The 23,938-nt window shown below is 41.0% G+C and overlaps 1 protein-coding gene across 1 annotated transcript in view; it reads left to right on the plus strand.

Moving 5' to 3' along the window:
• ttn.1 (titin, tandem duplicate 1) overlaps positions 1-23,938 on the plus strand; it is a 135,871-nt gene that overhangs the window by 92,438 nt on the left and 19,495 nt on the right. The window contains exons 174-186 of the mRNA XM_084421004.1: positions 26-17,197; positions 17,289-17,585; positions 17,679-18,266; positions 18,361-18,663; positions 18,767-19,063; positions 19,165-19,452; positions 19,573-19,872; positions 19,986-20,288; positions 20,402-20,707; positions 20,806-22,572; positions 22,677-22,970; positions 23,095-23,379; positions 23,537-23,836. Of these exons, the coding sequence (XP_084277130.1) occupies positions 26-17,197; positions 17,289-17,585; positions 17,679-18,266; positions 18,361-18,663; positions 18,767-19,063; positions 19,165-19,452; positions 19,573-19,872; positions 19,986-20,288; positions 20,402-20,707; positions 20,806-22,572; positions 22,677-22,970; positions 23,095-23,379; positions 23,537-23,836 (22,500 nt within the window). The remainder of the gene's footprint in view (positions 1-25; positions 17,198-17,288; positions 17,586-17,678; positions 18,267-18,360; positions 18,664-18,766; positions 19,064-19,164; positions 19,453-19,572; positions 19,873-19,985; positions 20,289-20,401; positions 20,708-20,805; positions 22,573-22,676; positions 22,971-23,094; positions 23,380-23,536; positions 23,837-23,938) is intronic.

A 23,938-nucleotide genomic window follows, 5' to 3' on the forward strand; every position in this document is an offset into this window, starting at 1 on the left:
TTACGTGTGTTTTATTACTTTCCAGATGTACCTGGTCCTCCAGTCAACCCAAGAGTCACTGACACAACAAAAACAACAGCTGAATTGCACTGGGGCAAACCACTTAGTGACGGTGGCATGGAAGTCACAGGATACTTTATTGAACACAAAAAGGAGGGAGAAGAAGAATGGATCAAAGATACAACTATGCCTTTAAGGATAACTGAGTTCGTTGTCCCCAATTTGCAAGCTGGAGTGAAGTATCATTTCAGAATTAGTGCAATGAATGCAATAGGTGTCAGTGAACCAGCACAAACAGAGGATCTTGTTGAAATTGTGGAACGTGAAGAAATCCCTGATTTAGAACTTGATGCAGAACTCAGAAGAACATTAGTTGTTAGGGCAGGTGCCTCTATTCGTATATTTGTTCCTATTAAAGGACGCCCAACCCCTGCAGTGACTTGGACAAAAGAGGACTCGCCATTGAAAACTCGTGCAATCATTGACAATACTGAATCATACACCCTGCTGGTCATTCCTGACTGTAATAGACGTGATGCAGGCAAATATGATTTAACATTAGAGAATGCTGCTGGAAAGAAGACCGCTTCTGTGGTTGTAAGGGTTTTGGACTCCCCTGGGCCTCCACTCAGTCTGAAACCTAAAGCAATTGACAAAGAGAGTATCACATTGGAATGGGAAATGCCTCTTATTGATGGAGGTGCCAAGATCACCAATTACATCATTGAGAAGAGAGAGTCTACTCGCAAGGCATATGCTGCCGTGATCACACAATGTGAGACATGCTCTGTCAGAGTTTCTGATCTGGCAGAGGGTTTGGAATATTATTTCAGAGTTTTTGCTGAAAATGAGTATGGCATTGGTGAAGCAGTTGAAACCCCAGACCCAGTCAGAGTATCTCAAGCACCAACTCCACCAGAAAATGTCACTTTTACTGATGTCACAAAGCACACAGTTAATCTTGCATGGACTAAACCAAAACATGATGGTGGAAGTAGAGTTACTGGGTATGTTATTGAGGCACAAAAGAAAGGAACAGATCAGTGGGCCCATGTGACAGCTGTGAAGACTTTGAACTTTACTGTAAAAAATCTTAATGAAAATGAAGAGTATGTATTCCGTGTGATGGCCGTGAACAGCTCTGGGCGAAGTCATCCTCGTGTAAGCAAGTCTGTTGTTATCAGAGAACAAAGTTCAGAACCGGAATTCGACCTCTGTGGTGTGTGTCAGAAGACAGTTATTGCCAAGGCCGGTGATGATATAAAGGTTGAAGTGCCTGTTTCTGGACGTCCTAAACCAACAGTTTCCTGGCAGAAAGACAGTCAAGCCTTCAAATTAACACAAAGAACAATGATTGAAACTACTTCTACCTCAACTATCTTGATCATAAATGAATGTTTAAGAAGTGACAGTGGAATATACTCAATGACAGGAAAGAACATTGTTGGCTCAGTCACAGACAGCATCACAGTAAAGGTGCATGATGTGCCTGGACCACCAAAGGGACCAATTAAACTGGACAAAATATCTCGTACTTTCATTGAGTTCTCATGGGAATCTCCTGAAAATGATGGAGGTGTACCAATCAATAACTATGTAGTTGAAATAAGGGAAACTACCAGCCAGACATGGGTAGAACTTTCTTCTTTAATTATTCGTACAACATTTAAAGCAACTCGTTTAACTACAGGAGTTGAATATCAATTCCGTGTCAAGGCCAAAAACAGATATGGTACAGGGCCTCCAATAACCTCAGAGGCAGTGGTTGCTGCATATCCATTTAAGGTGCCTGGGCCACCTGGAACACCTAATATTGTTGCTTTCACTAAGGATACAATGACAATTGGCTGGAATGAGCCTGTTTCTGATGGGGGAAGCGATGTCATTGGTTACCATCTTGAAAGGAAAGAGAGGAACAGTATTGTTTGGCACAGAATTAGTAAGGCACTTGTGGTCGGAAATCTGTTCAAATCTACAGGACTAGAGGATGGTGTGGCATATGAATTCCGTGTGATCGCTGAAAACATAGCTGGAATTGGAAAACCAAGCAAAGCTTCTGAACCAATGCTTGCTCTTGATCCAGTGGATCCACCTGGTCAACCTGTCCCAATACATGTGTCGAAAAATGCCATCACTATTCAGTGGACAAAGCCAGAGTATGATGGTGGTTTCAAAATTACTGGCTATACTGTGGAAAAGAAAGATCTTCCAGCTGGGCGCTGGATGAGAGCTAACTTTACAAATATCATTGAAACCACTTTCACAATAAGTGGTCTAACACAAGAAGCATCTTATGAATTCCGTGTACTTGCTAGAAATTCAGCAGGTTCTGTTAGTAACCCATCAGATCCATCAGACCCAATTATTTGCAAAGATGACATTAAAGAACCAAGAATTATGGTTGATGCTAAATTTAAAGATATTGTCCTTGTCAAAGCCGGAGAACTGTTCAAACTTGAAGCTGATGTTGCAGGCCAGCCATTACCATCCATGGTTTGGACGAAAGATGGAAAAGATGTTGAAAACACATATAAACTACAGATTAAAATGACAGAAATTACATCAGTCTTGATAAACAAGGATTCTGTCAGAAGGGATGGCGGTGAGTTTATTCTGACAGCAACAAATATTGGTGGCTTTGTTAAGCATGTTTTCAATGTGAAGGTTCTTGATAGACCAGGACCACCTACAGGACCTCTGGCAGTTTCTGATGTTACAGCCGAAAAGTGTGTGCTCACATGGAATCCACCTATAGATGATGGCGGTTCAAACATTGAACACTATGTTATTGAAAAACGTGAGTCAAGCAGACTTGCTTGGACAAATGTGGCATCCGAATTGCGGGTTAATCAGTACCAAGCAACAAAGTTGCTCAAAGGAAATGAATACATTTTCAGAGTTATGGCTGTTAACAAGTATGGTGTTGGAGAACCTCTTGAGTCTGAAGCAATAATTGCTGAAAATCCATATCTGCCACCAGATCCTCCACAAACACCTGAGATAACAGCAGTTACTAAAGATTCAGCAGTTCTCTGTTGGGGTGCACCAGCCATCAATGGGGGAAGTGAAATCACCAGCTATCGCATTGAGAAAAGAGACAGGATTAGTTTGCGCTGGGTAAAATGTAACAAGAAGAATGTTACTGACTTGCATTTCAAGGTTACTGCTCTTGTTCCAGGCCATGAATATGAATTCCGAGTTTTTGCTGAAAATGCAGCAGGAATAAGTGAACCCAGTCCTTCATCACCATTTGTCAAGGCCACAGACACTCTTTTCAAACCAGGTCCACCTGGCAATCCAAGAATCCTGGACACAACAAGTTCTTCCATCACGCTTGCATGGAACAAACCAGTTTATGATGGTGGTTCTGAAATTATTGGTTATATTGTTGAGACCTGTCTCCCTGGAACTGAAGAGGAGGAATGGACAATTGTCTCTCCTAAAGATGGTGTAAAAGGAACATCATTTACAATTAAAAATCTTAAAGAAAATCAGGAATATAAAATCAATGTGTCAGCTTTAAATAGCGAGGGTATTGGAGATGCAGCACCTGTACCAGGTTCACCCAAAGCAGAGGAACGACTCATACCACCAGAGGCTGACCTTGATGCTGAACTTCGTAAGATTGTGAACATCAGAGCTTGCAATACATTAAGACTTTTTGTGCCAATTAGAGGTAGACCCACACCGGAGGCCAAATGGTCAAGAGAGAATGATGAGCCTTTAGACAGAGCTACCATTGAAACTACATCATCTTTTACATCAGTGGTTATTGGAAATGTGAATAGATTTGACAGTGGCAAATACAATTTGACTGTAGAAAACAGCTCTGGAACAAAGACAGTCTCTGTGATAGTTCGAGTTCTAGATACACCTGGAGCACCACAAAACTTTAAAATAAGTCAGGTTACTAAAGAATCTGTTTCACTTGTTTGGGATCCTCCACTTAACGATGGTGGCACAAAAATTAAGAATTACATTGTTGAGAAGCGTGAGGCTACAAGAAAGGCATATGCTACAGTAAATGCCAATTGTCACAAAACTACTTGGACAGTTGACCAGCTCCAAGAAGGATGCAACTACTACTTCAGAGTTCTAGCAGAAAATGAATATGGGATTGGTCTTCCTATTGAGACTGGTGAATCTGTTAAAGTGTCTGAGAAGCCACTTCCCCCTGGCAAAATTACACTTAAGGATGTCACAAAGATGAGTGTGACATTATCATGGGAAAAACCTGAACATGATGGAGGAAGCAGAGTGGTTGCATATGTTGTAGAGATGCAGAGCAAAGGGAGTGAAAAATGGACACAAGCTGTGATTGTCAAGGTACCTGAAGCAGTTATTACTGGGCTTGCACCTGGTGAAGAGTATATGTTCCGTGTTTCTGCAAGAAATGAAAAGGGAACCAGTGATCCTCGTCAAATTGGTGTGCCTGTGATTGCAAAGGACCTTGTAATTGCTCCATCCGCTAAGATGATGTTCTCCACATTCAGTGTCCTGGCAGGAGAGGATTTGACAATTGATATTCCATATAATGCTCGTCCAAAAGCTGCCATTTCATGGCTAAAGGAAGCAGTTCCACTTAAACGAACAACCAGGGTTAACTTTTCCTCTACGGATACACAGCTGAATTTAGTAATCAAAGAGGCCTGTAGAGATGATGTTGGCCAGTATAATGTCAAACTATCAAATACAGCTGGTGAGACAACAGTGGATATTGGAATCGTTGTTCTTGACAAACCTGGTCCACCAACAGGCCCTGTTAAAGTTGATAAAGTAACATCCGACAGTGTTACCATTTCTTGGAAGCCACCAGAGTATGATGGGGGCTGCACCATTAATAATTACATAGTAGAAAAGAAGGACACATCAACAACTAATTGGCAGATTGTAGCAGCAAATATAGCAAGAACTCAAATTAAGGCAGGAAGACTGAAGACAGGCTCTGAATATCAATTTAGAATTGCAGCAGAGAACAGATATGGAAAAAGCCCTCTGCTCGTGTCTGAATGTGTCGTTGCACAGTATCCTTACAAACTACCGGGCCCTCCTGGAACACCTTTCTTGCAGTCTTCTACAAAAGATAGTATGGTGATCGTGTGGAATGAACCTGTCATTGATGGTGGAGCAACAATCTTAGGATATCACCTTGAGAGAAAAGAGAGAAATAGCATTCTTTGGATGAAATTAAACAAAAGCCTAATCCAAGACACAACTTTAAAGACCACAGGGCTTGAAGAAGGCATGGAGTATGAATTCAGAGTTTATGCTGAAAACATTGTTGGCATTGGGAAGGCTAGTAAGATCTCAGAGGGCTATGTTGCCAGAGATCCTTGTGATCCTCCTGGAACACCAGAAGCTGTTAGAATCACAAAAGATTCTATTACAATTGCATGGACCAAGCCAGAGTATGATGGTGGAAGCAAAGTCACTGGATATATTGTAGAAAAGAAGGAATTACCTGCAGGACGCTGGATGAAAGCAAACTTCACCAATGTCATAGAGACTGAGTATACTGCAACAGGTCTTACAGAGGACCAGAAATATGAGTTCCGTGTCATTGCAAGAAATGCTGCTGGAGTTTTCAGTGATCCTTCATATAGTACTGGACCTATCATGGCAAAGGATGAGATTGAACCACCACGTATCAGCATAAATCCAGAGTACACTCAAACAATTGTTGTAAATGCAGGAGACAACTTCAAGATTGATGCAGATGTTCATGGAAAACCAATTCCAGCAATTTGTTGGATGAAGGGTGAGCAAGAACTTGGAAACACCATATATCGTGAAATTAAAAGCACAAATAACTATACCTGTTTGACTGTAAAGGAGGCCAAACTTGCTGATGGAGGTCAATATACTCTACTGCTGCAAAATCCAGGAGGAGAGAAAGCTGTGCCAGTCAATATATGTGTCCTGGATAAGCCTGGACCACCTGAGGGACCCATCTCTATCACAGGTGTAACCAGTGAGCAATGCTGCCTTGCTTGGAATCCACCTAAACAAGATGGTGGCAGCAAGATCAGTCATTATATTGTTGAAAAAAGAGAGACTAGCAGACTGCTTTGGACAGTTGTTGAACCCAAAGTCCAAGCTGTAAATCTTAAAATAACAAAACTCCTTGAAGGAAATGAATATATCTTCAGAGTTTTACCAGTCAACAAATTTGGTGTTGGTGAGCCCCTACAATCAAGTGCAGTTGTTATCAAGAATCCATTTACACCCCCAGATGCACCAAAAGGAGTAGAAGTTTCAAATGTCAAGAAAGATTCAATGGTCTTAACCTGGGAGGCCCCAACAAATGATGGGGGTACTCCTATCACTGGTTATATTATTGAGAAACATGACAAGGAAGGCATTAGATGGACCAGATGCAACATGAAAACAGTTACTAACCTCACATTAAAAGTTACTGGACTCCTGGAGAATCATCTGTATGAATTCAGAGTATCTGCTGAGAATGCTGCTGGAGTTAGTGAGGCAAGTTCTGCAACTGTATTCTATAAAGCCCTGGATCCTGTTTTCAAGCCAGGTCCACCCCATAATCCAAAAGTGTTAGATATGACAAAATCATCTGTTGCACTTGCATGGGGAAAGCCTATTTATGATGGTGGCTGTGAAGTCCAGGGATATATTGTTGAAGCATGTGAAGTAAAAGCAGCCTTACAGGAGGTAAAGACTCCAATAGAAGAAGGAAAGGCTGCAGGTGAATCAGCAGTTGCTGAAGAATGGACAATGTGCACTCCACCAGCAGGTGTTAAACTCACACGCTTTACTGTGGAAAATCTGAAAGAAAAACAGGAATACAAATTCAGGGTTTGTGCCATTAACAAGGTTGGTGTTGGGGAGCATGCTGATGTCACCGGGCCCATTCTGCCAGAGGACAAAACAGAGGATCCAGATCTTGATATTGATGCTGAGTTTAGAAAGCTTGTACGTATTAAAGCTGGAGGTTCTCTTAGGATGTTCATCCCTTTTAAAGGAAGACCAACCCCACAAATCAAATGGGAAAAAGATGGTGGGCAGATTAAGGAAACAGCACAGACTGAGACCACCAGCAGTCACACTTCTCTTGTTATTGATAAAGTCAACAGGGCAGACAGTGGTAAATATATTGTGACTGCAGAAAACTCTGCAGGTGCAAAATCTGAAACAATTATTGTGAAAGTCCTTGACACTCCAAGTGCTCCACTCAACTTCAAAGTGAAAGAAATTGCAAAGGAATCTGTTACTCTTATGTGGGAGCCTCCATTTTTGGATGGTGGAGCAAAAATCAAAAATTACATTGTTGAGAAACGTGAGAGCACAAGAAAAACATTCTCTGCCGTTGTAACAAATTGCCACAAACTCTCATGGAAAGTTGAACCACTTCAAGAAGGTTGCAGTTACTATTTCAGAGTGCTTGCAGAAAATGAATATGGTGTAGGGCTACCTGCAGATATCACAGATCCGTTGAAGGTTTCAGAGGTGCCACAGTGTCCTGGAAAATTAAGTGTTGTAGATGTTACTAAAACAAGTGTGTCTCTTTCTTGGGAAAAGCCAGTTCATGATGGTGGCAGTAGAATACTTCAATACCTCGTTGAAATGCAGGTCAAGGGTAATGATAAATGGTCTGGTTGTGCCAACGTTAAAACATTGGAAGCTGTAATAAAAAATTTGAACCCTGGAGAGGAGTACACTTTTAGAGTGGTTGCGGTCAATGAAAAAGGAAAGAGTGACCCAAGAACACTTGCTGTACCTGTGGAAGCAAAAGACCTTGTCTTTGGGCCTGATGTAAGACCTGCATTTAGCAACTACAGTGTTCTTGTTGGAAAGGACCTTCAAGTTGAAATCCCAGTTTCTGGTCGTCCAAAGCCAAAAATCACATGGACAAAGGATGGTGCAGCCCTCAAATTCACAACAAGGGTTAACATTTCTAATACAGCACACAGCACTGTTCTTAATATCAAAGAAGCAGCAAGAGAAGATGGTGGAATGTATGGAATAAATGTGTCCAATATTGTTGGACAAAAGGATGCAACCATTGAAATCATCACTCTTGATAAACCTGGCCCACCAACTGGCCCAGTGCGATTTGATGAGATAACTGTGTCAAGTGTTACATTGTCATGGGATCCTCCAAAGTATACTGGTGGTTGCTCAATTTCAAATTACATTGTGCAAAAGAGAGACACAACTACTACAACATGGGAGAACGTTGCAATTTCATTGGCAAGAACAACACTTAAAGTACAACGACTAAAGACTGGATCTGAATATCAATTCAGAATCATTGCTCAAAACAGGTATGGCAAGAGCTATGCTTTGGACTCTTCAGCTGTTGTTGCTCAATACCCATACAGAGAACCAGGACCTCCAGGAACTCCATTTGTGTCATGCCTATCAAAGGAACATATGGTTGTTGAGTGGCATGAGCCAGTTTCAGATGGAGGCAGTAACATTATTGGATATCATCTTGAAAGGAAGGAGAGAAACAGTATTATTTGGACAAAGATAAATAAGACACTGATTCAAGAAACAAGATTCAAAACCAGTCCTTTAGAGGAGGGTATCGAATATGAGTTCAGAGTCTATGCTGAAAATATTGTTGGCATTGGCAGATGCAGCAAAATCTCAGAGGGCATTGTTGCTCGTGATCCATGTGATCCTCCTGGAACCCCAGAAGCTGTCCATGTGAACAAAAATTCCATAACTATCCAATGGACAAAGCCAGAGTATGATGGTGGAAGTGTTATCACTGGTTATAATGTTGAGAAACGTGATCTTCCAGAGGGACGCTGGATGAAAGCAAGTTTCATAAATGTTATTGAAACCAATTTTACTGTCACTGGGCTGACAGAAGGTGCCAAGTACGACTTCAGGGTGATCGCAAAGAATGCGGTTGGAACTATCAGCAAACCATCATATAATAGTGGACCAATTGCTGCATTGGATGAGGTAGAGCCACCAAAGTTCTCAATTGACCCAGAATACACACAGACTCTTATTGTGAATGCAGGAGATACATTCAAACTTGATGCTGATGTCCATGGTAAACCAATTCCCACAATCCAGTGGTTTAAGAATGACAAAGAGCTTGAAAACACAATTAGATGTGACATCAAAAACACTGACAACAGAGCACTAATTATAGTAAAAGATGCAGTCAGACAAGATGGTGGAAACTACACTCTTCAGCTTACTAATATTGCTGGCTCTCAGAATGTTCAATTCCATGTGAAAGTGCTTGATAAACCAGGCCCACCAGAAGGGCCTCTTCATGTCACAGGTGTGTCCAGTGATAAATGCACACTAATATGGCGTGCTCCACTTGATGATGGAGGAAACACTATATCTCATTATATTATTGTGAGACGTGAGACAAGTCGACTTGCTTGGACTGTGGTCTGTAATGACTGCAAAACAACAACATACAAAGTGACAAAGCTCCTTGAGGGTAACGAATATATATTCCGTGTCATGGCTGCCAACAGTTATGGTGTTGGTGAGCCAATTGACACACCATCTGTAATAATGAAAGATCCATTTAGTCACCCTGGATCACCACAAATTATTGAGGTAACAAATATTGCAAAGGACTCCATGACTGTTTGCTGGAGTGCACCAGATACTGATGGTGGAAGTGAAATTCTTGGATACATAATTGAGAAGAGAGACCGGTCTGGAATTAGATGGACAAGATGCAATAGACAAAAAGTAACTGATGTATGCTTCAGAGTGCATGGCCTCATTGAGGATCATGAGTATGAATTCAGAGTGTCAGCTGAAAATGCAGCAGGAATTGGAGAACAAAGCTTGCCAACTTCATACTACAAGGCTTGTGATCCCAAATACAAACCTGGCTCACCCATGCATGCACATGTTGTTGATACCACCAAGACTTCAATTACAGTAGCATGGGGAAAACCCCATAATGATGGCGGATGTGCAATTCAAGGATATATTGTTGAGATCTGCAAAGCTGAAGAGGAAGAATGGACTATGTGCACTCCCCCTACTGGCTTACGTGTCAACAAATTTGAAATCACTAAGCTAACAGAACAACAAGAATATAAAATTCAAATATGTGCCATTAATAAATTAGGTGTTGGAGAGCCTGCGGTTATTGCAGGAACTTCCAAGCCTGAGGACAAGCTGGAGACCCCTGAAATTCACCTTGATTCAGAGCTGAGGAAAGGCATTGTTGTTCGCGCTGGAGGATCAGTAAGAATCAATGTACCATTTAGAGGTAGACCAGTACCAGATATGAAATGGACTAAAGATGAAGGTGAATTGTCAGAAAAGACAGTGCTTGAAAAGGGTCTTAACTTCACCCAGCTTTCAATTGACTCCTGTGATAGAAGGGACTCTGGAAAATACACTGTGACTCTACAGAACAGCAGTGGCTCTGTATCTGATTTTGTGGCTGTTAAAGTGTTAGATACACCCGGAGCACCACTAAACCTTGTAGTTAAGGATATCAAGAAAGACTCTGTCACACTTGTTTGGGAACCACCACTTATTGATGGAGGAGCAAAGATCAAGAATTATGTTGTTGACAAGCGTGAATCCACAAGAAAGGCCTATGCAAATGTAACAACCAAGTGCAGTAAGACAACTTATAAGGTGGAAAATCTTGCAGAGGGAGCCATGTATTACTTCAGAGTTATGGCTGAAAATGAATTTGGTGTTGGTTTGCCAGTTGAAACAAAAACTGCTTCAAAGGCATCTGAAGTACCTCAGCCAGTTGGAAAGGTTATGTTGACTGATGTGACAAAAGTAAGTGCATCACTGGCCTGGGAAAAACCAGAGCATGATGGAGGTAGTAGGATTGCAGGCTACTTGATTGAAATGCAGCCAAAGGGAACTGACAAATGGGGTGTAGCAACAAATGTAAAAACATGTGAAGGAACAGTCACTGGACTAACTGGAGGTCAGGAATATTTGTTCCGTGTTCTGGCCTACAATGAGAAAGGCAAAAGTGTGCCAAAGCCCCTTGCTGCTCCAGTTATTGCCAATGACCTCACAATTGAACCAAGCTTCAAGTTGCAGTTCAATACATATAGTGTCAAATCTGGAAAGGATTTAAAACTTGAAATACCTATTTTTGGACGTCCAAAACCAAAGATCACTTGGTCAAAGGATGGGCAGTCACTTAAAGTAACATCCAGAATTACTACTTCCAACACAGCAACATCGACAATCCTACAGGTAACTGAAGCCTGTAAAGATGACCTTGGAAAGTATGCAGTTACTGCAACAAACAGTGTTTGTTCAGTAACAGAAGATATCAGTATCATTATCCTGGATAAACCTGGTCCACCCACAGGACCAATAAAAGTGAACGAAGTAAGCAACATTTCTGTATCCATCTCATGGGAACCTCCAGAGTATACAGGGGGCTGCCAAGTAAAGCATTACATTGTTGAAAAGCGAGACAACACTGAAACTACTTGGCAAGTTGTTGCTGGATCAGTTGCCAGGACATCCCTCAAAATTACCAAGCTGAAAACTGGTGCTGAGTATCAGTTTAGAGTCATTGCTGAGAACAGATATGGTAAAGGTGCTCCTTTAGATTCAAAGTCAATTGTTGTGCAGTATCCTTACAAACCACCTGGGCCACCTGGTACTCCATATGTGAAATCTGCCACCAAAGATCAAATGACAATTGAGTGGAATGAACCGGTCAATGATGGTGGCAGTTCAGTGATTGGATACCACCTTGAAAGCAAAGAAAGAACAAGTATTCTATGGACAAAACTAAACAAAACCCTCATCACTGATACTGTTTTCAAAATATGCAATCTTGAAGAAGGCATTGGATATGAATTCAGAGTATATGCTGAAAACATTGTTGGTATTGGCAGAGCAAGCAAAGTTTCAGAGAGTTTTGTGGCCCGTGACCCATGTGATCCCCCTGGAACGCCTGAGGCTGTTGCAATATCTAAGAACCACATTAAGATTCAGTGGACAAAGCCTCAGTATGATGGTGGCAGCAAAGTGACTGGATATATTGTTGAAAGAAGAGATTTGCCTGAGGGCCGATGGATGAGGGCAAACTTTACCAATGTAATTGAGACAGAATTTACAATCACAGGCTTAACAGTAAACAATCAGTATGAATTTAGAATAATTGCAAGAAATGCAGTGGGTGTCTTCAGTGAGCCTTCAGACAGCACCGGGACAATTACTGCTACAGATGAAATTGAACCTCCTAGTGTGTCAATGGATCCTAAGTACAAGGATGTCATTGTTGTCAATGCTGGAGACAACTTAGTTTTGGATGCAGATATACATGGAAAACCCACACCTGATATTCAATGGCTAAAAGAAGGAAAGGAAATGGATAAGACACTGCGCATTGAAGTAAGAAGTACACAAAAACATGCTTCTATTACAATAAAAGACTGTACTAGATTGGATGGTGGACACTATGACCTAATTTTAAGCAACAGTGGTGGAACAAAAACAATTCCAATAACAGTAACAGTTCTTGATAGACCAGGTCCACCAACCGGACCGCTACAAGTAGCTGGCATCATGTCTGATAAATGTCATCTGTCCTGGTCTGAGCCATCTCAGAATGGAGGTGCTAATATTTCTCATTACATCCTTGAGAAAAGGGAAACTAGCAGGCTATCATGGACTGTTGTTGATTCCAACATTTCTACTGTGAGTTATAAAGTGACCAAGCTCCTGTCTGGTGATGAGTATATCTTTAGAGTTATGGCTGTCAATAAATATGGCATTGGTGAACCTCTGGAATCTGAGGCAATTATTGCACGCAATCCTTACAAGCCACCAAGTGCACCATCAACACCAGAGGCAAGTGAGATAACAAAGGATTCAATAACTTTGTCATGGGGTGCCCCAGAGAGCGATGGTGGAACAGAAATTACATGTTATCACTTAGAGAAGCGTGACAAAGATGGTGTAAGGTGGACAAAATGCAACCGGCAGAAGCTTTCAGATCTGCATTTCAAAGTAACTGGACTGTCAGAGGGACATTTCTATGAATTCCGTGTGTCTGCTGAGAATGAAGCTGGTGTGGGAGAATCTAGTGACTTATCACTGTTTTATAGAGCAATAAATGCCACAACTCCCCCAGGTCCACCTCATCACCCTAAAGTGACAGATTACACAATCTCATCCGTCTCTCTGTCTTGGGGAAAACCCGCTACAGATGGTGGTTCATATATTAAAGGTTATATTGTTGAGATCAAAGAGATTTCCTCAGAGGAATGGATCATATGCACACCTGCAGCTGGTATTCAAGCAACGCGCCTCACAGTTGAAAACCTGAAGGAAAATGCTGAATATAACTTCCGTATTTGTGCAATTAATTCTGAAGGCATTGGTGAGCCTGCTGATGTTCATGGATCGGTGATTGCATCTGAAAAAATTGAAGCACCTGAGATTGAACTTGATGCTGACCTCAGAAAAGTTGTCTCTGTTCGTGCAGGAGGATCCCTTCGTCTTTTCATTACAATTAGAGGTCGACCTGAGCCATCTGTCAAATGGGAAAAGGATGATGGAACTCTAACTGAGCGTGCTCAGATTGAGTCCACAAGTTCATACACCATGCTTGTAATTGACAATGTCAACAGATTTGACAGTGGAAAATATGTCTTAACACTTGAGAATAAGAGCGGCACAAAATCTGCATTTGTGAATGTCAGGGTGCTCGATACACCAAGTTCTCCACAGAAGTTTGAAGTGAAAGATGTAAAGAAAGATTCAGTGACTCTCTGCTGGGACCCACCACTTACAGATGGCGGGGCTAAAATAACCAATTACGTGGTTGAGAAGAGAGAATCTATAAGAAAAGCTTATACAACTGTCACAAGCAACTGCACACAGACTTCCTTTAAAGTTGATGAATTGCAGGAAGGAGGCATTTTCTACTTCCGTGTGTGTGCTGTTAATGAGTATGGCTTTGGTGTGATGGCAGGAACAAAGAATCCTATTAAGGTTGCACAGGTACCTATGCCTCCAGGAAAAGTAACTATTGTGGATGTCACAAAGAATAGTGTGACACTTACTTGGGTGAAGCCTGTCCATGATGGAGGCAGTAAAATCATCTGCTACAATGTAGAGATGCAAACCAAGACTAGTGACAAATGGGGTGTAAGCTGCACAGTTAAGGTTCCAGAGGCTACTGTGAGCAACCTAACACCTGGTGAAACATATTCATTCAGAGTTATTGCATTGAATGAGAAAGGCAAGAGTGAGCCTCAAGAACTTGGTGTACCTGTTATAGCTAAAGATATTGAAATTGAACCCTCTGTTCATCTGTTGTTCAATACTTACAGTGTTAAAGCTGGAGCTGATCTTACTGTGGAAGTTCCTGTGAGAGGCAGACCTAAGCCAGTTGTCTCATGGAAGAAGGATGGCCTTCCTTTGAGGCAAACAACCTCTCTTTCAATTGTCAACACTATGGTGTCAAGCAAAATTGTCATCAAAGAAGCTGCTATTGAACACGTTGGTAAATATGAATTCACTCTTGCTAATACAGCCGGCACCATGTCCACAGATATCGGCATTGTTGTTCTTGATAAACCTGGGCCACCAGCTTCAGTGAAGGTTGACGCTGTGACTTCTGACAGTATTACATTGTCATGGGCCCCTCCAGAATATGATGGTGGATGCTCCATCAATAATTATATTGTTGAGAAGAGAGATACCAACACAACAGAGTGGCAGATTGTTTCAACAAATGTTGCCAGAACCTCAGTTAAGGTACCTCGATTGACACAAGGTTCTGAGTACCAGTTCCGCATCTATGCAGTGAATCGCTATGGAAAGGGTAAGCCAATTGACTCTCCAGGCATTACTGCGGAGTACACATTCAAACAGCCTGGCCCACCTTCTACGCCCCGCGTTGCTCATGCCACCAAGGTCTTCATGCTTGTCACATGGAATGAGCCAGTTAATGATGGTGGTAGCACAGTCCTTGGCTATCATTTAGAACGCAAGGAGAGAAGCAGTATTCTTTGGACAAAGGTGAACAGGACACTCATCAAGGATACTGAATTCAAAGTAACGGGTATTGAGGCAGGTATGATGTATGAATTCCGTATCTATGCTGAAAATATTGCTGGAATTGGCAAGGCAAGCAAAGCCAGTGAGGGCATAGCTGCACGAGATCCTTGTGATCCTCCAGGTCAACCTGAGATAACTAGCATTACCAAGTCTTCTGTATCTCTTTCTTGGACAAAGCCTGAATATGATGGTGGAGCCAAAGTTACTGGTTACATAATTGAACGTAAAGATCTCCCAGATGGTCGCTGGATAAGATGCAATTTTACCAATGTTGTAGAGACTTACTTTGATGTTACTGGCCTAACATTGGATGAGCAATATGATTTCCGTGTTATTGCAAAGAATGCTGCTGGACTATTCAGTGAGCCATCCTACAACACTGGTCCTATTACAGTTAAAGATAATGTAGATCCACCACGCATTATGATGGATGTCAAGTTCAGAGATGTTGTGGTGGTCAAATCTGGGGAAACCCTGAAGATTAATGCTGACATTGCAGGGCGCCCTCTTCCAGTTGCAGCTTGGTCAAAAGATGGACATGCAATTGAACACAAGGCAAGAATTCAGATAACTGGATCAGATACTAGTACTATGATAGTAATTAAAGACTGCAAAAGGAGTGACTCTGGGCAGTATGCTTTGACATTGCAGAATGTTGCAGGAAGTGTCACAACACCAGTAAACTGTGTTATTCTTGATAAACCAGGACCTTCAGCAGGGCCATTGTCAGTAACGGGCCTCACAGCAGAGGAGTGCACATTGTCATGGGGACCACCGCAAGAAATTGGTGGCTCTGAAATAATACATTATGTTATTCAGAAAAGAGAGACCAGCCGACTGGCATGGACACTTGTGCATGGAGAGGTCAAAACCACAACATTTAAGGTCACTAAGCTCCTGAAAGGAAATGAGTACATATTCAGAATATTAGCTGTCAACAAGTTTGGACTTGGTGAAGCCCTTGAAAGTGAAATTGTGAAGGTTAATGATCCATACACTATCCCAACAGCCCCATCAAATGTTGAAATTACAAGTGTAACCAGTGAGGAAATGAATCTAACTTGGACAAAGCCTGCATCTGATGGAGGCAGTGAGATCCTTGGATATATAATTGAAAGGCGAGAGAAATCCAGTCTTCACTGGGTTCGTGTGAACAGGGAGCTTGTGACAGACCTAACAGCTGTGATATCAAAAGTAAGAAGAGGATGTGAATATGAGTTTAGAGTTTATGCTGAAAATGCGGCAGGTTTAGGTCCAGCAAGTGACCCATCTCTTTCAGCAAGAGCTGAGGATGAGCTTTTGGTGCCATCCCCGCCAACTAAACCAAGGATTCTGGATCATACAAAGAATTCTATTACTATTGCCTGGAAAAAGCCATTATCTGATGGTGGTGCACAGATCCTAGGATACATTGTAGAATATAAGAAATCTGAGGATGAGGAATGGATAGTGGCGATTCAGATGACAAAGAGCAATGAATTCACCATTTCTGGTCTTGCAACTGATGTAGAGTATGTATTTGCCGCTAAAGCAATCAACAAAGTTGGTGTCAGTGAGCAGTCACCTGTCTCTGAGCCACAGTCAGCAACTGAGAGAAAGGAGGAACCTGAGTTTGACGTTGACATTGAGATGCGAAAGACTTTGTTAGTCAAGCATGGTAATTCATTTACTTTGACGGCACCATTTAAGGGAAAGCCAGTTCCTTCAATTACGTGGAATAAAGAGGAAATTGATCTCAAAGCAAGGGCAAGCATAGAAACAACAGAAACATACACATCTATTACTATTGAGAAAGCAACAAGAAATGACTCTGGACAATACATTGTTACTTTGGACAATGGTGTTGGAACTGCATCTTTGCCCATGGTGGTCAAAGTCCTTGATACCCCAGGACCACCAACTAACGTGAAGATTACAGAAGTCACAAAAGACTCTGCTACAGTTACTTGGGCACCTCCAGAGAATGATGGAGGAGATGCTGTTAAGGCTTATCATGTTGAGAAACGTGAAGCAAGCAAAAAGGCCTGGGTATGCGTAACAAGCAACTGCCACAGTCTAACATACAAGATTGAAGACTTGCAAGAAGGTGCAATCTACTACTTCAGAGTTACTGGAGAAAATGAGTTTGGGACAGGTGTACCAACTGAAACTAAAGATGGAACCAAGATCACAGGTATAAACCATTACCAGATTTATTTGTCTTAAAATTAGAAAATAAAATGATTCTTTCTGTTTTAAACATGATTTTAACTTTGCACCAACAGAAAAACCAAGTCCACCTGCTAGACTTGGCGTTACTGCAGTAACAAAGAATAGCATCACCATTGCATGGTCAAAGCCAGAGCATGATGGTGGAAGCCGAATTACTAGCTACCTCATTGATGCCCTTGAAAAAGGACAACAGAAGTGGGTTAAATGTGCCAATGTTAAAACCAACACCCACATAATTAAGGGCCTGAGGGAAAATGCAGAATACTTGTTCAGAGTTCGCGCTGAGAATCATGCTGGACTCAGTGAACCAAAAGAAATGATAATCCCTGTGGTTGTGAAAGATCAGTTGGGTGAGTCTTAATTAATTTAATTTATTCAATTTTTATTATATTCAAATAATCTATTAATCTTGTAATTACATTTTCTTTCATTGTTCTTAACAGATGCCCCTGAGTTTGATATGAAGAACTTCCCACATAACACTGTTTATGTGAGAGCAGGATCAAATCTTAAATTTGAGCTTCCTCTCTCTGGGAAACCAATGCCAAAGGTCACAATGACAAGAGGCAATGCTCCAGTTAAGTGCGGCAAGAGATTCAGCTTTGAAGTAACCCCTGAAAGTCTTAATGTCAACCTCAAGGAAAGTATTGCAAGTGATGCTGGAAGATATGACATTGTCGCCTCAAACACAAGTGGAACAACCAAGATGTTTGTTAACATACTGGTCCTGGATAGACCAGGTCCTCCAGTTGGTCCTGTTGAAGTTAGTGGTGTGGGAGAGACAAGCTTGTGCCTCAAATGGCTCCCGCCTCAGTATGATGGTGGCAGTCCTGTCACTAACTATGTTGTTCTTAAACGTGAAACAAGTACTCCAGCCTGGACAGAAGTTTCATCCACAATTGCAAGAAGTGCTATTAAAGTCACCAAACTTACAAAGGGAGAAGGATACCAGTTCAGGGTTAAAGCTGAGAATCGCTTTGGCATCAGTGACCATATTGATTCTCAGTCAGTTACAGTGAAGCTTCCATACAGTGAGTACTTGGATACTGTACATTTGCAATCGTTTCTAGTTATGTCTCAATTTTTATAATGTCTAAACCTCTGCTGGTTTACTGTATGTTTTAGCTATCCCTGGTCCACCATCAACACCATGGCTGAGCTATGTGTCAAGGGAAAGCCTCACTGTTTGCTGGAATGAGCCAGTAGTAGATGGTGGAAACCCGGTGTTTGGATACCACGTCCAAATGAAAGAAAGAAGCAGCATCCTTTGGCAGACGGTGAACAAAACAGCAATCCCTGCAACTCAAATTAGAGTGACAAATATATGTCCTGGAATGATTTACGAATTCAAAGTAGCTGCAGAAAATGCAGCTGGTATTGGAAAGTTCAGCAAGACATCAGATGAAGTGCTAGCGATCGATGCCTGTGGTAAGCTTAAATAATAATAACAAAATAAAAATAGAAATTCTGTGCAAAGGAGATGTCAAGTTTCTCTAAATTTCTGTGCCTAATAATCCTTGTTTTATTTTAGAACCACCGGCAAATGTGAGAATTTCTGAGGTTACAAAAAATTCAGTTAGCCTTGTATGGCAGAAGCCTCCATTTGATGGTGGAAGCAAAATCACTGGCTACATGGTTGAGCGAAGAGATGCTCCAAATGGCAGATGGACAAAGGCAAACTTTACCAATGTCATTGATACTAATTTCACTGTGTCAGGCTTGACTCAGGATCAGTCATATGAATTTAGGATTTTCGCCAAAAATGCAGTTGGCTCAATTAGCAACCCATCTCTAATTGCAGGACCAGTAACTTGTGTTGACATTTCTGGTAAGTGAATTGCTTCTACATTGCTTGTTTATTTAATGCCATTCCTAGCAATGGGTCTTACTCTTTATTACACACACTTTTCCATTTTTCCCTAATTCTAGGTGCTCCAGTAATTGACCTGCCCCCAGAGTATTTGGATGTTGTGCAATACAAAGCTGGTGCATCATTCAAAATCAAAGTGGGAATATCTGCTAAACCCTTGCCAACTATTGAATGGCTTAAAGACGAAAAGGAATTAGTATCAAGCGCACAGCTGTCAATTGAGAACACAACTGACTCATCAGCCATCCTCATTAAAGATTCTACTCGTCTTAATACTGGAACCTATGATCTCAAAATCAAGAATGTGTTTGGCACAGCATCTGCTTCTATCAGAATACAGATTTTAGGTATGTAATCATTTCTGTCAAAAATATGTATATAAATGTAATTTCAATGTCTTATCCACCTCTTTCAATGTCTTATCCATTTCCTAATTGTAAATTAATACATTTTTATTCTATAAATAGACAAACCTGGACCTCCAGCTGGACACATTGAATTCAAAACTGTCACTGCTGACAAGATAACAATTGCATGGGAACCAGTGACTGATGAAGGAGGTGCCAAAGTAACTCATTACATTGTAGAAAAACGAGAGACAAGTAGAGTAGTGTGGTCTACAGTTTTTGAGGCAATGGAAGCACGCACTGTCACTGTCCAAAAGTTGGCCAGAGGAAATGAATATGTATTCCGTGTCAGAGGTGTTAACAAATTTGGAGCTGGAGATCCTCTGGAGTCTGAGCCTGTTATCGCCAAAAATGCATTTGGTAAGGAAATAGTAAATCGAAAATCAAAATTATTAAACTAGATAATATATACGTTTGGTAAATGAGATAATTTATATAACACCACAACTATTAAATCAATGCTATTTTTTCAGTTACTCCCGGACAACCTTCTACACCTGAAGCAACAGATATCACCAGAACATCAATGCAGATCATTTGGGATAAACCTAGTGTGGATGGAGGTAGCATGGTTACAGGATACTATTTGGAGAGACGTGACAAGAAGAGTCTGCGCTGGGTAAAAGTGTACAAGGACCCCATTAGTGATACAAAATCAAAGGTCCATCATCTTACAGAAGGAAATGAATATCAGTATCGTGTATGTGCAATCAATAAAGCTGGGGAAGGTCCATACACAGACGTTTCTGACTTCTACAAAGCTGCTGATCCAGTTGGTATGTATTACTGTATAATTTTTGCTCAACTGTTAATTTTACTAAATTCATATATAATTTTGAATCAAACTGTCTTGACATAGAGTTCTAACCAAGGTTTTTTTTCTCCCAAGACCCACCATATGAACCAACTAAGCTGAAGGTGGTTGACTCAACAAAAACATCAATCACACTTGGATGGTCAAAGCCAGAGTATGATGGAGGCAGTGAAATCACCAGCTATGTAGTAGAAAAAAGAGTTGGCAAAGAAGGGGAATGGACAGTGATTAGCCATAAGGGAGAAGTGAGAACTACAGAGTATGTAGCTTCAGATCTTAAACCAGATATGGACTACTACTTCCGTATATCTGCTGTCAATTGTGCTGGCCGTGGAGACCCAATAGAAATGGAAGAGCCAGTACAAGCCAAGGACATTCTTGGTATGCATTCATGTTGAAATGCTTGGAATATCTTTGTATATTTTATAATAATGTTTTCTGTAACAACGGCATAAACCACTTTAATTCCTATTTTGCAGAGGAAGCCCAGGTTGATACAGATGTTGCAATGAGAACTCACTACATTGTGAAAGCTGGTAAAGATGTTGAAATCATGGTTCCCCTCAAAGGCAGACCTGCTCCAAGTGTCTCTTGGAAAAAGGAAGACCAGAACATTGACAATGATCCTAAATACGACATTCACAACACAGACTCTTCATCATGTCTCATAATTACACAAGTAACTCGAAGTGACACAAGTAAATATACCATTAATATATCAAATGGTGTAGGAGAACCAAAGTCACTAACTGTGTCTGTTAAAGTACAGGACACTCCAGCTGCTTGTAGGAATTTGATCTTGAAAGACGTCACTCGTGGAAAAGTTACTCTTTGTTGGGAGCCCCCTCTACTGGATGGTGGTTCTGAAATTACCAATTATGTTGTTGAGAAAAGAGACTCTTCAAAGCGTACATATGCCTGTGTAACAAATAAATGCAAAGAAACCACATGTGTAATTGAAGAACTCTCTGAGAAGGCATTGTTCTTCTTCCGTGTATTAGCAGAAAATGAGAATGGAGTTGGAGATCCATGTGAAACAGCAGAGCCAGTTAAAGCCACTGAGACCCCTGGTCCAGTAAAAGACCTTTCTATGAAAGACTCCACCAAGACTTCAGTAACACTACAATGGAACAAACCAGATTATGATGGTGGTAGCATCATTACAGACTACATAATTGAACAGAAACTCCAAGGTCAAGAAGAATGGGCTCCTGCTGGCACAAACAAGCACTGTGAACATAAAGTTACAAAGCTTAAGGAACTCACTGAAATGTTTTTCAGAGTTAGTTCCAAGAATGAAAAGGGTACTAGTGACTCTGTTGAAATTGGGCCAATCAAAGTAAAGGACTACATTATCCCACCAGAAGCAAACCTTGAAGAGTATCCTGGTGGACAGATCAGTGTGCGTTTGGGACACAATGTACACATTGAATTGCCATACAAGGGTAAGCCTAGACCAACCATTATTTGGTTAAAGGACAACTTACCACTGAAGGAGAGTGAAAAGGTCCGCTTCAAGAAGACTGAAAACAAGGCCACTCTTATGATAAAAAATGTGGAGAAAGAGAATGGAGGCAAATACACACTTACTCTTGACAACACATTCTTCAGAAAATCATTTCACGTACATGTTATTACCCTTGGACCACCCTCTAAACCTATTGGACCTATCCGCTTAGATGAGGTCAGAGCAGAAAGTATCGCTATATCTTGGGATGAACCAAATGATAATGGAGGTGGAGAAATCACTTGCTACACTATTGAAAAACATGACACCTCTCAGACAGACTGGAAAATGGCTTGTTCAAGTGTAACTGGAACATCGTTTAAGGTCCCCAACCTGATCAAGGGTATTCAATATCAGTTCAGAGTCTGTGCAGAAAATAGATATGGTGCAAGTGAACCTTTAGTTTCACAAAATGTCATTGCCAAGCATGAGTTCAGACCACCCGGCCCACCAGGCATGCCAGTGGTTTACAATGTTACAAACGATGGCATGACTATTCAGTGGGATGAACCAGTCTTTGATGGAGGTTGTCCAGTCCTTGGGTTCCATGTTGAAAAGAAGGAGAAGAACAGCATAATGTGGCAAAAAGTCAACACAGTTTTAGTGAAAGAAAGGGAGTACAGGATTCTTGGTCTTATTGAAGGCTTGGAATACCAGTTCAGAGTCTACGCCCAGAATGATGCTGGATACAGTCGCATGGGTGATGCAAGCAAACCTATTATGGCTGTTTCTCCAGTTGGTAAGTTTAACTTTAAGATATGTTTTTCACACCAATCTTGCAAGTTAAAAATATGACAATTTACAGTAGCTAAATATTAATAAACTTGTGAATTTTAACTTCAGATCCTCCTGGTACCCCTGACTATGTTGATGTAACAAGTGAATCAGTTCAACTGAAATGGGAAGCACCCAAGCATGATGGTGGAAGCAAAATTGTTGCCTATAATGTGGAGAAACGACAGGGCAAAGGACGGTGGTTGAAGAGCAATTTTACAAATGTGACTGACACAGAATTTACAGTGACTGGTCTTGCTTGCGGTGAACGCTATGAATTTAGAGTCATAGCAAGAAATGCTATCGGCACAGTGAGCCCACCCTCTCAGTCTTCTGGTTATGTCGTCATCAGAGATGAGAGCTGTAAGTTCATGCAGTTTATATTGTGTTTCTCATTGTTCAGTGGTCAACATTTTACATGCAATTTTATGCTGGTCTGTATATATTAAAAAAGTTTTTATTTTATTAAAACTCTTTTCTCTTTCAGTTCCTCCAAATGTTCAGTTTGGCCAAGAGTACTTTGAGGGAGTCTCTATTAAAGCTGGAGAAAACATCAGGCTCAAAGTTGCTATCACTGGAAGACCAACACCAAAAGTTACCTGGTTCAGGGATAATATTGAATTAACCAAGAAAATGGTTGATATCACAACAATTTCTGGATCAAGTACCCTCTTTATAAGAGATGCTGACCGTAGAAACCGTGGTCTTTATACTGTGGAAGCCACAAATCCCTTAGGAAGTAAAAAAGAATCAATGAAAGTTGAAGTCTTTGGTATGAATACTTTTTGTACCTTATCCATCTTATGTATTCATCCCACCCTTTAATCACTAGATTTTCTTAATATCCATATCATATCATATCTTATCATGTCATGTCATATCATATCATATCATATATACCATATGCTTCTATAATTTCTATCTTTCAGATACACCCGGAGAGCCTGTTGGTCCAGTCACATTCTCAGATATCTCTGAGGGCAAAGTAACACTTTCATGGAATCCACCTGAGAATGATGGCTGTTCTGAGGTCACTCATTACATTGTTGAGAAGCGTGAAACTTCAAAACTTTCATGGGCACTTGTCACGGATGAGTGCTTGGGATGCACATACACTTCCACCAAACTGATCAAGACAAACGAGTACCAATTCCGTGTTTCTGCAGTCAATAGGTTTGGTGTTAGCAGACCACTGGATTCAGCTCCTGTGATTGCACAGATGCAATACAGTAAGATAATAAAAAGCTTATATTAAAATAAATATTTTTTTCTAAAATTTTATATATACAACACTGTAAAAAGATTTTTTCTGTAATTTCTTTCTTTTTCAT

The sequence above is a fragment of the Rutilus rutilus genome (assembly GCF_951802725.1).
Source record: "Rutilus rutilus genome assembly, chromosome: 10".
Classification (NCBI taxonomy): Eukaryota; Metazoa; Chordata; class Actinopteri; order Cypriniformes; family Leuciscidae; genus Rutilus; species Rutilus rutilus.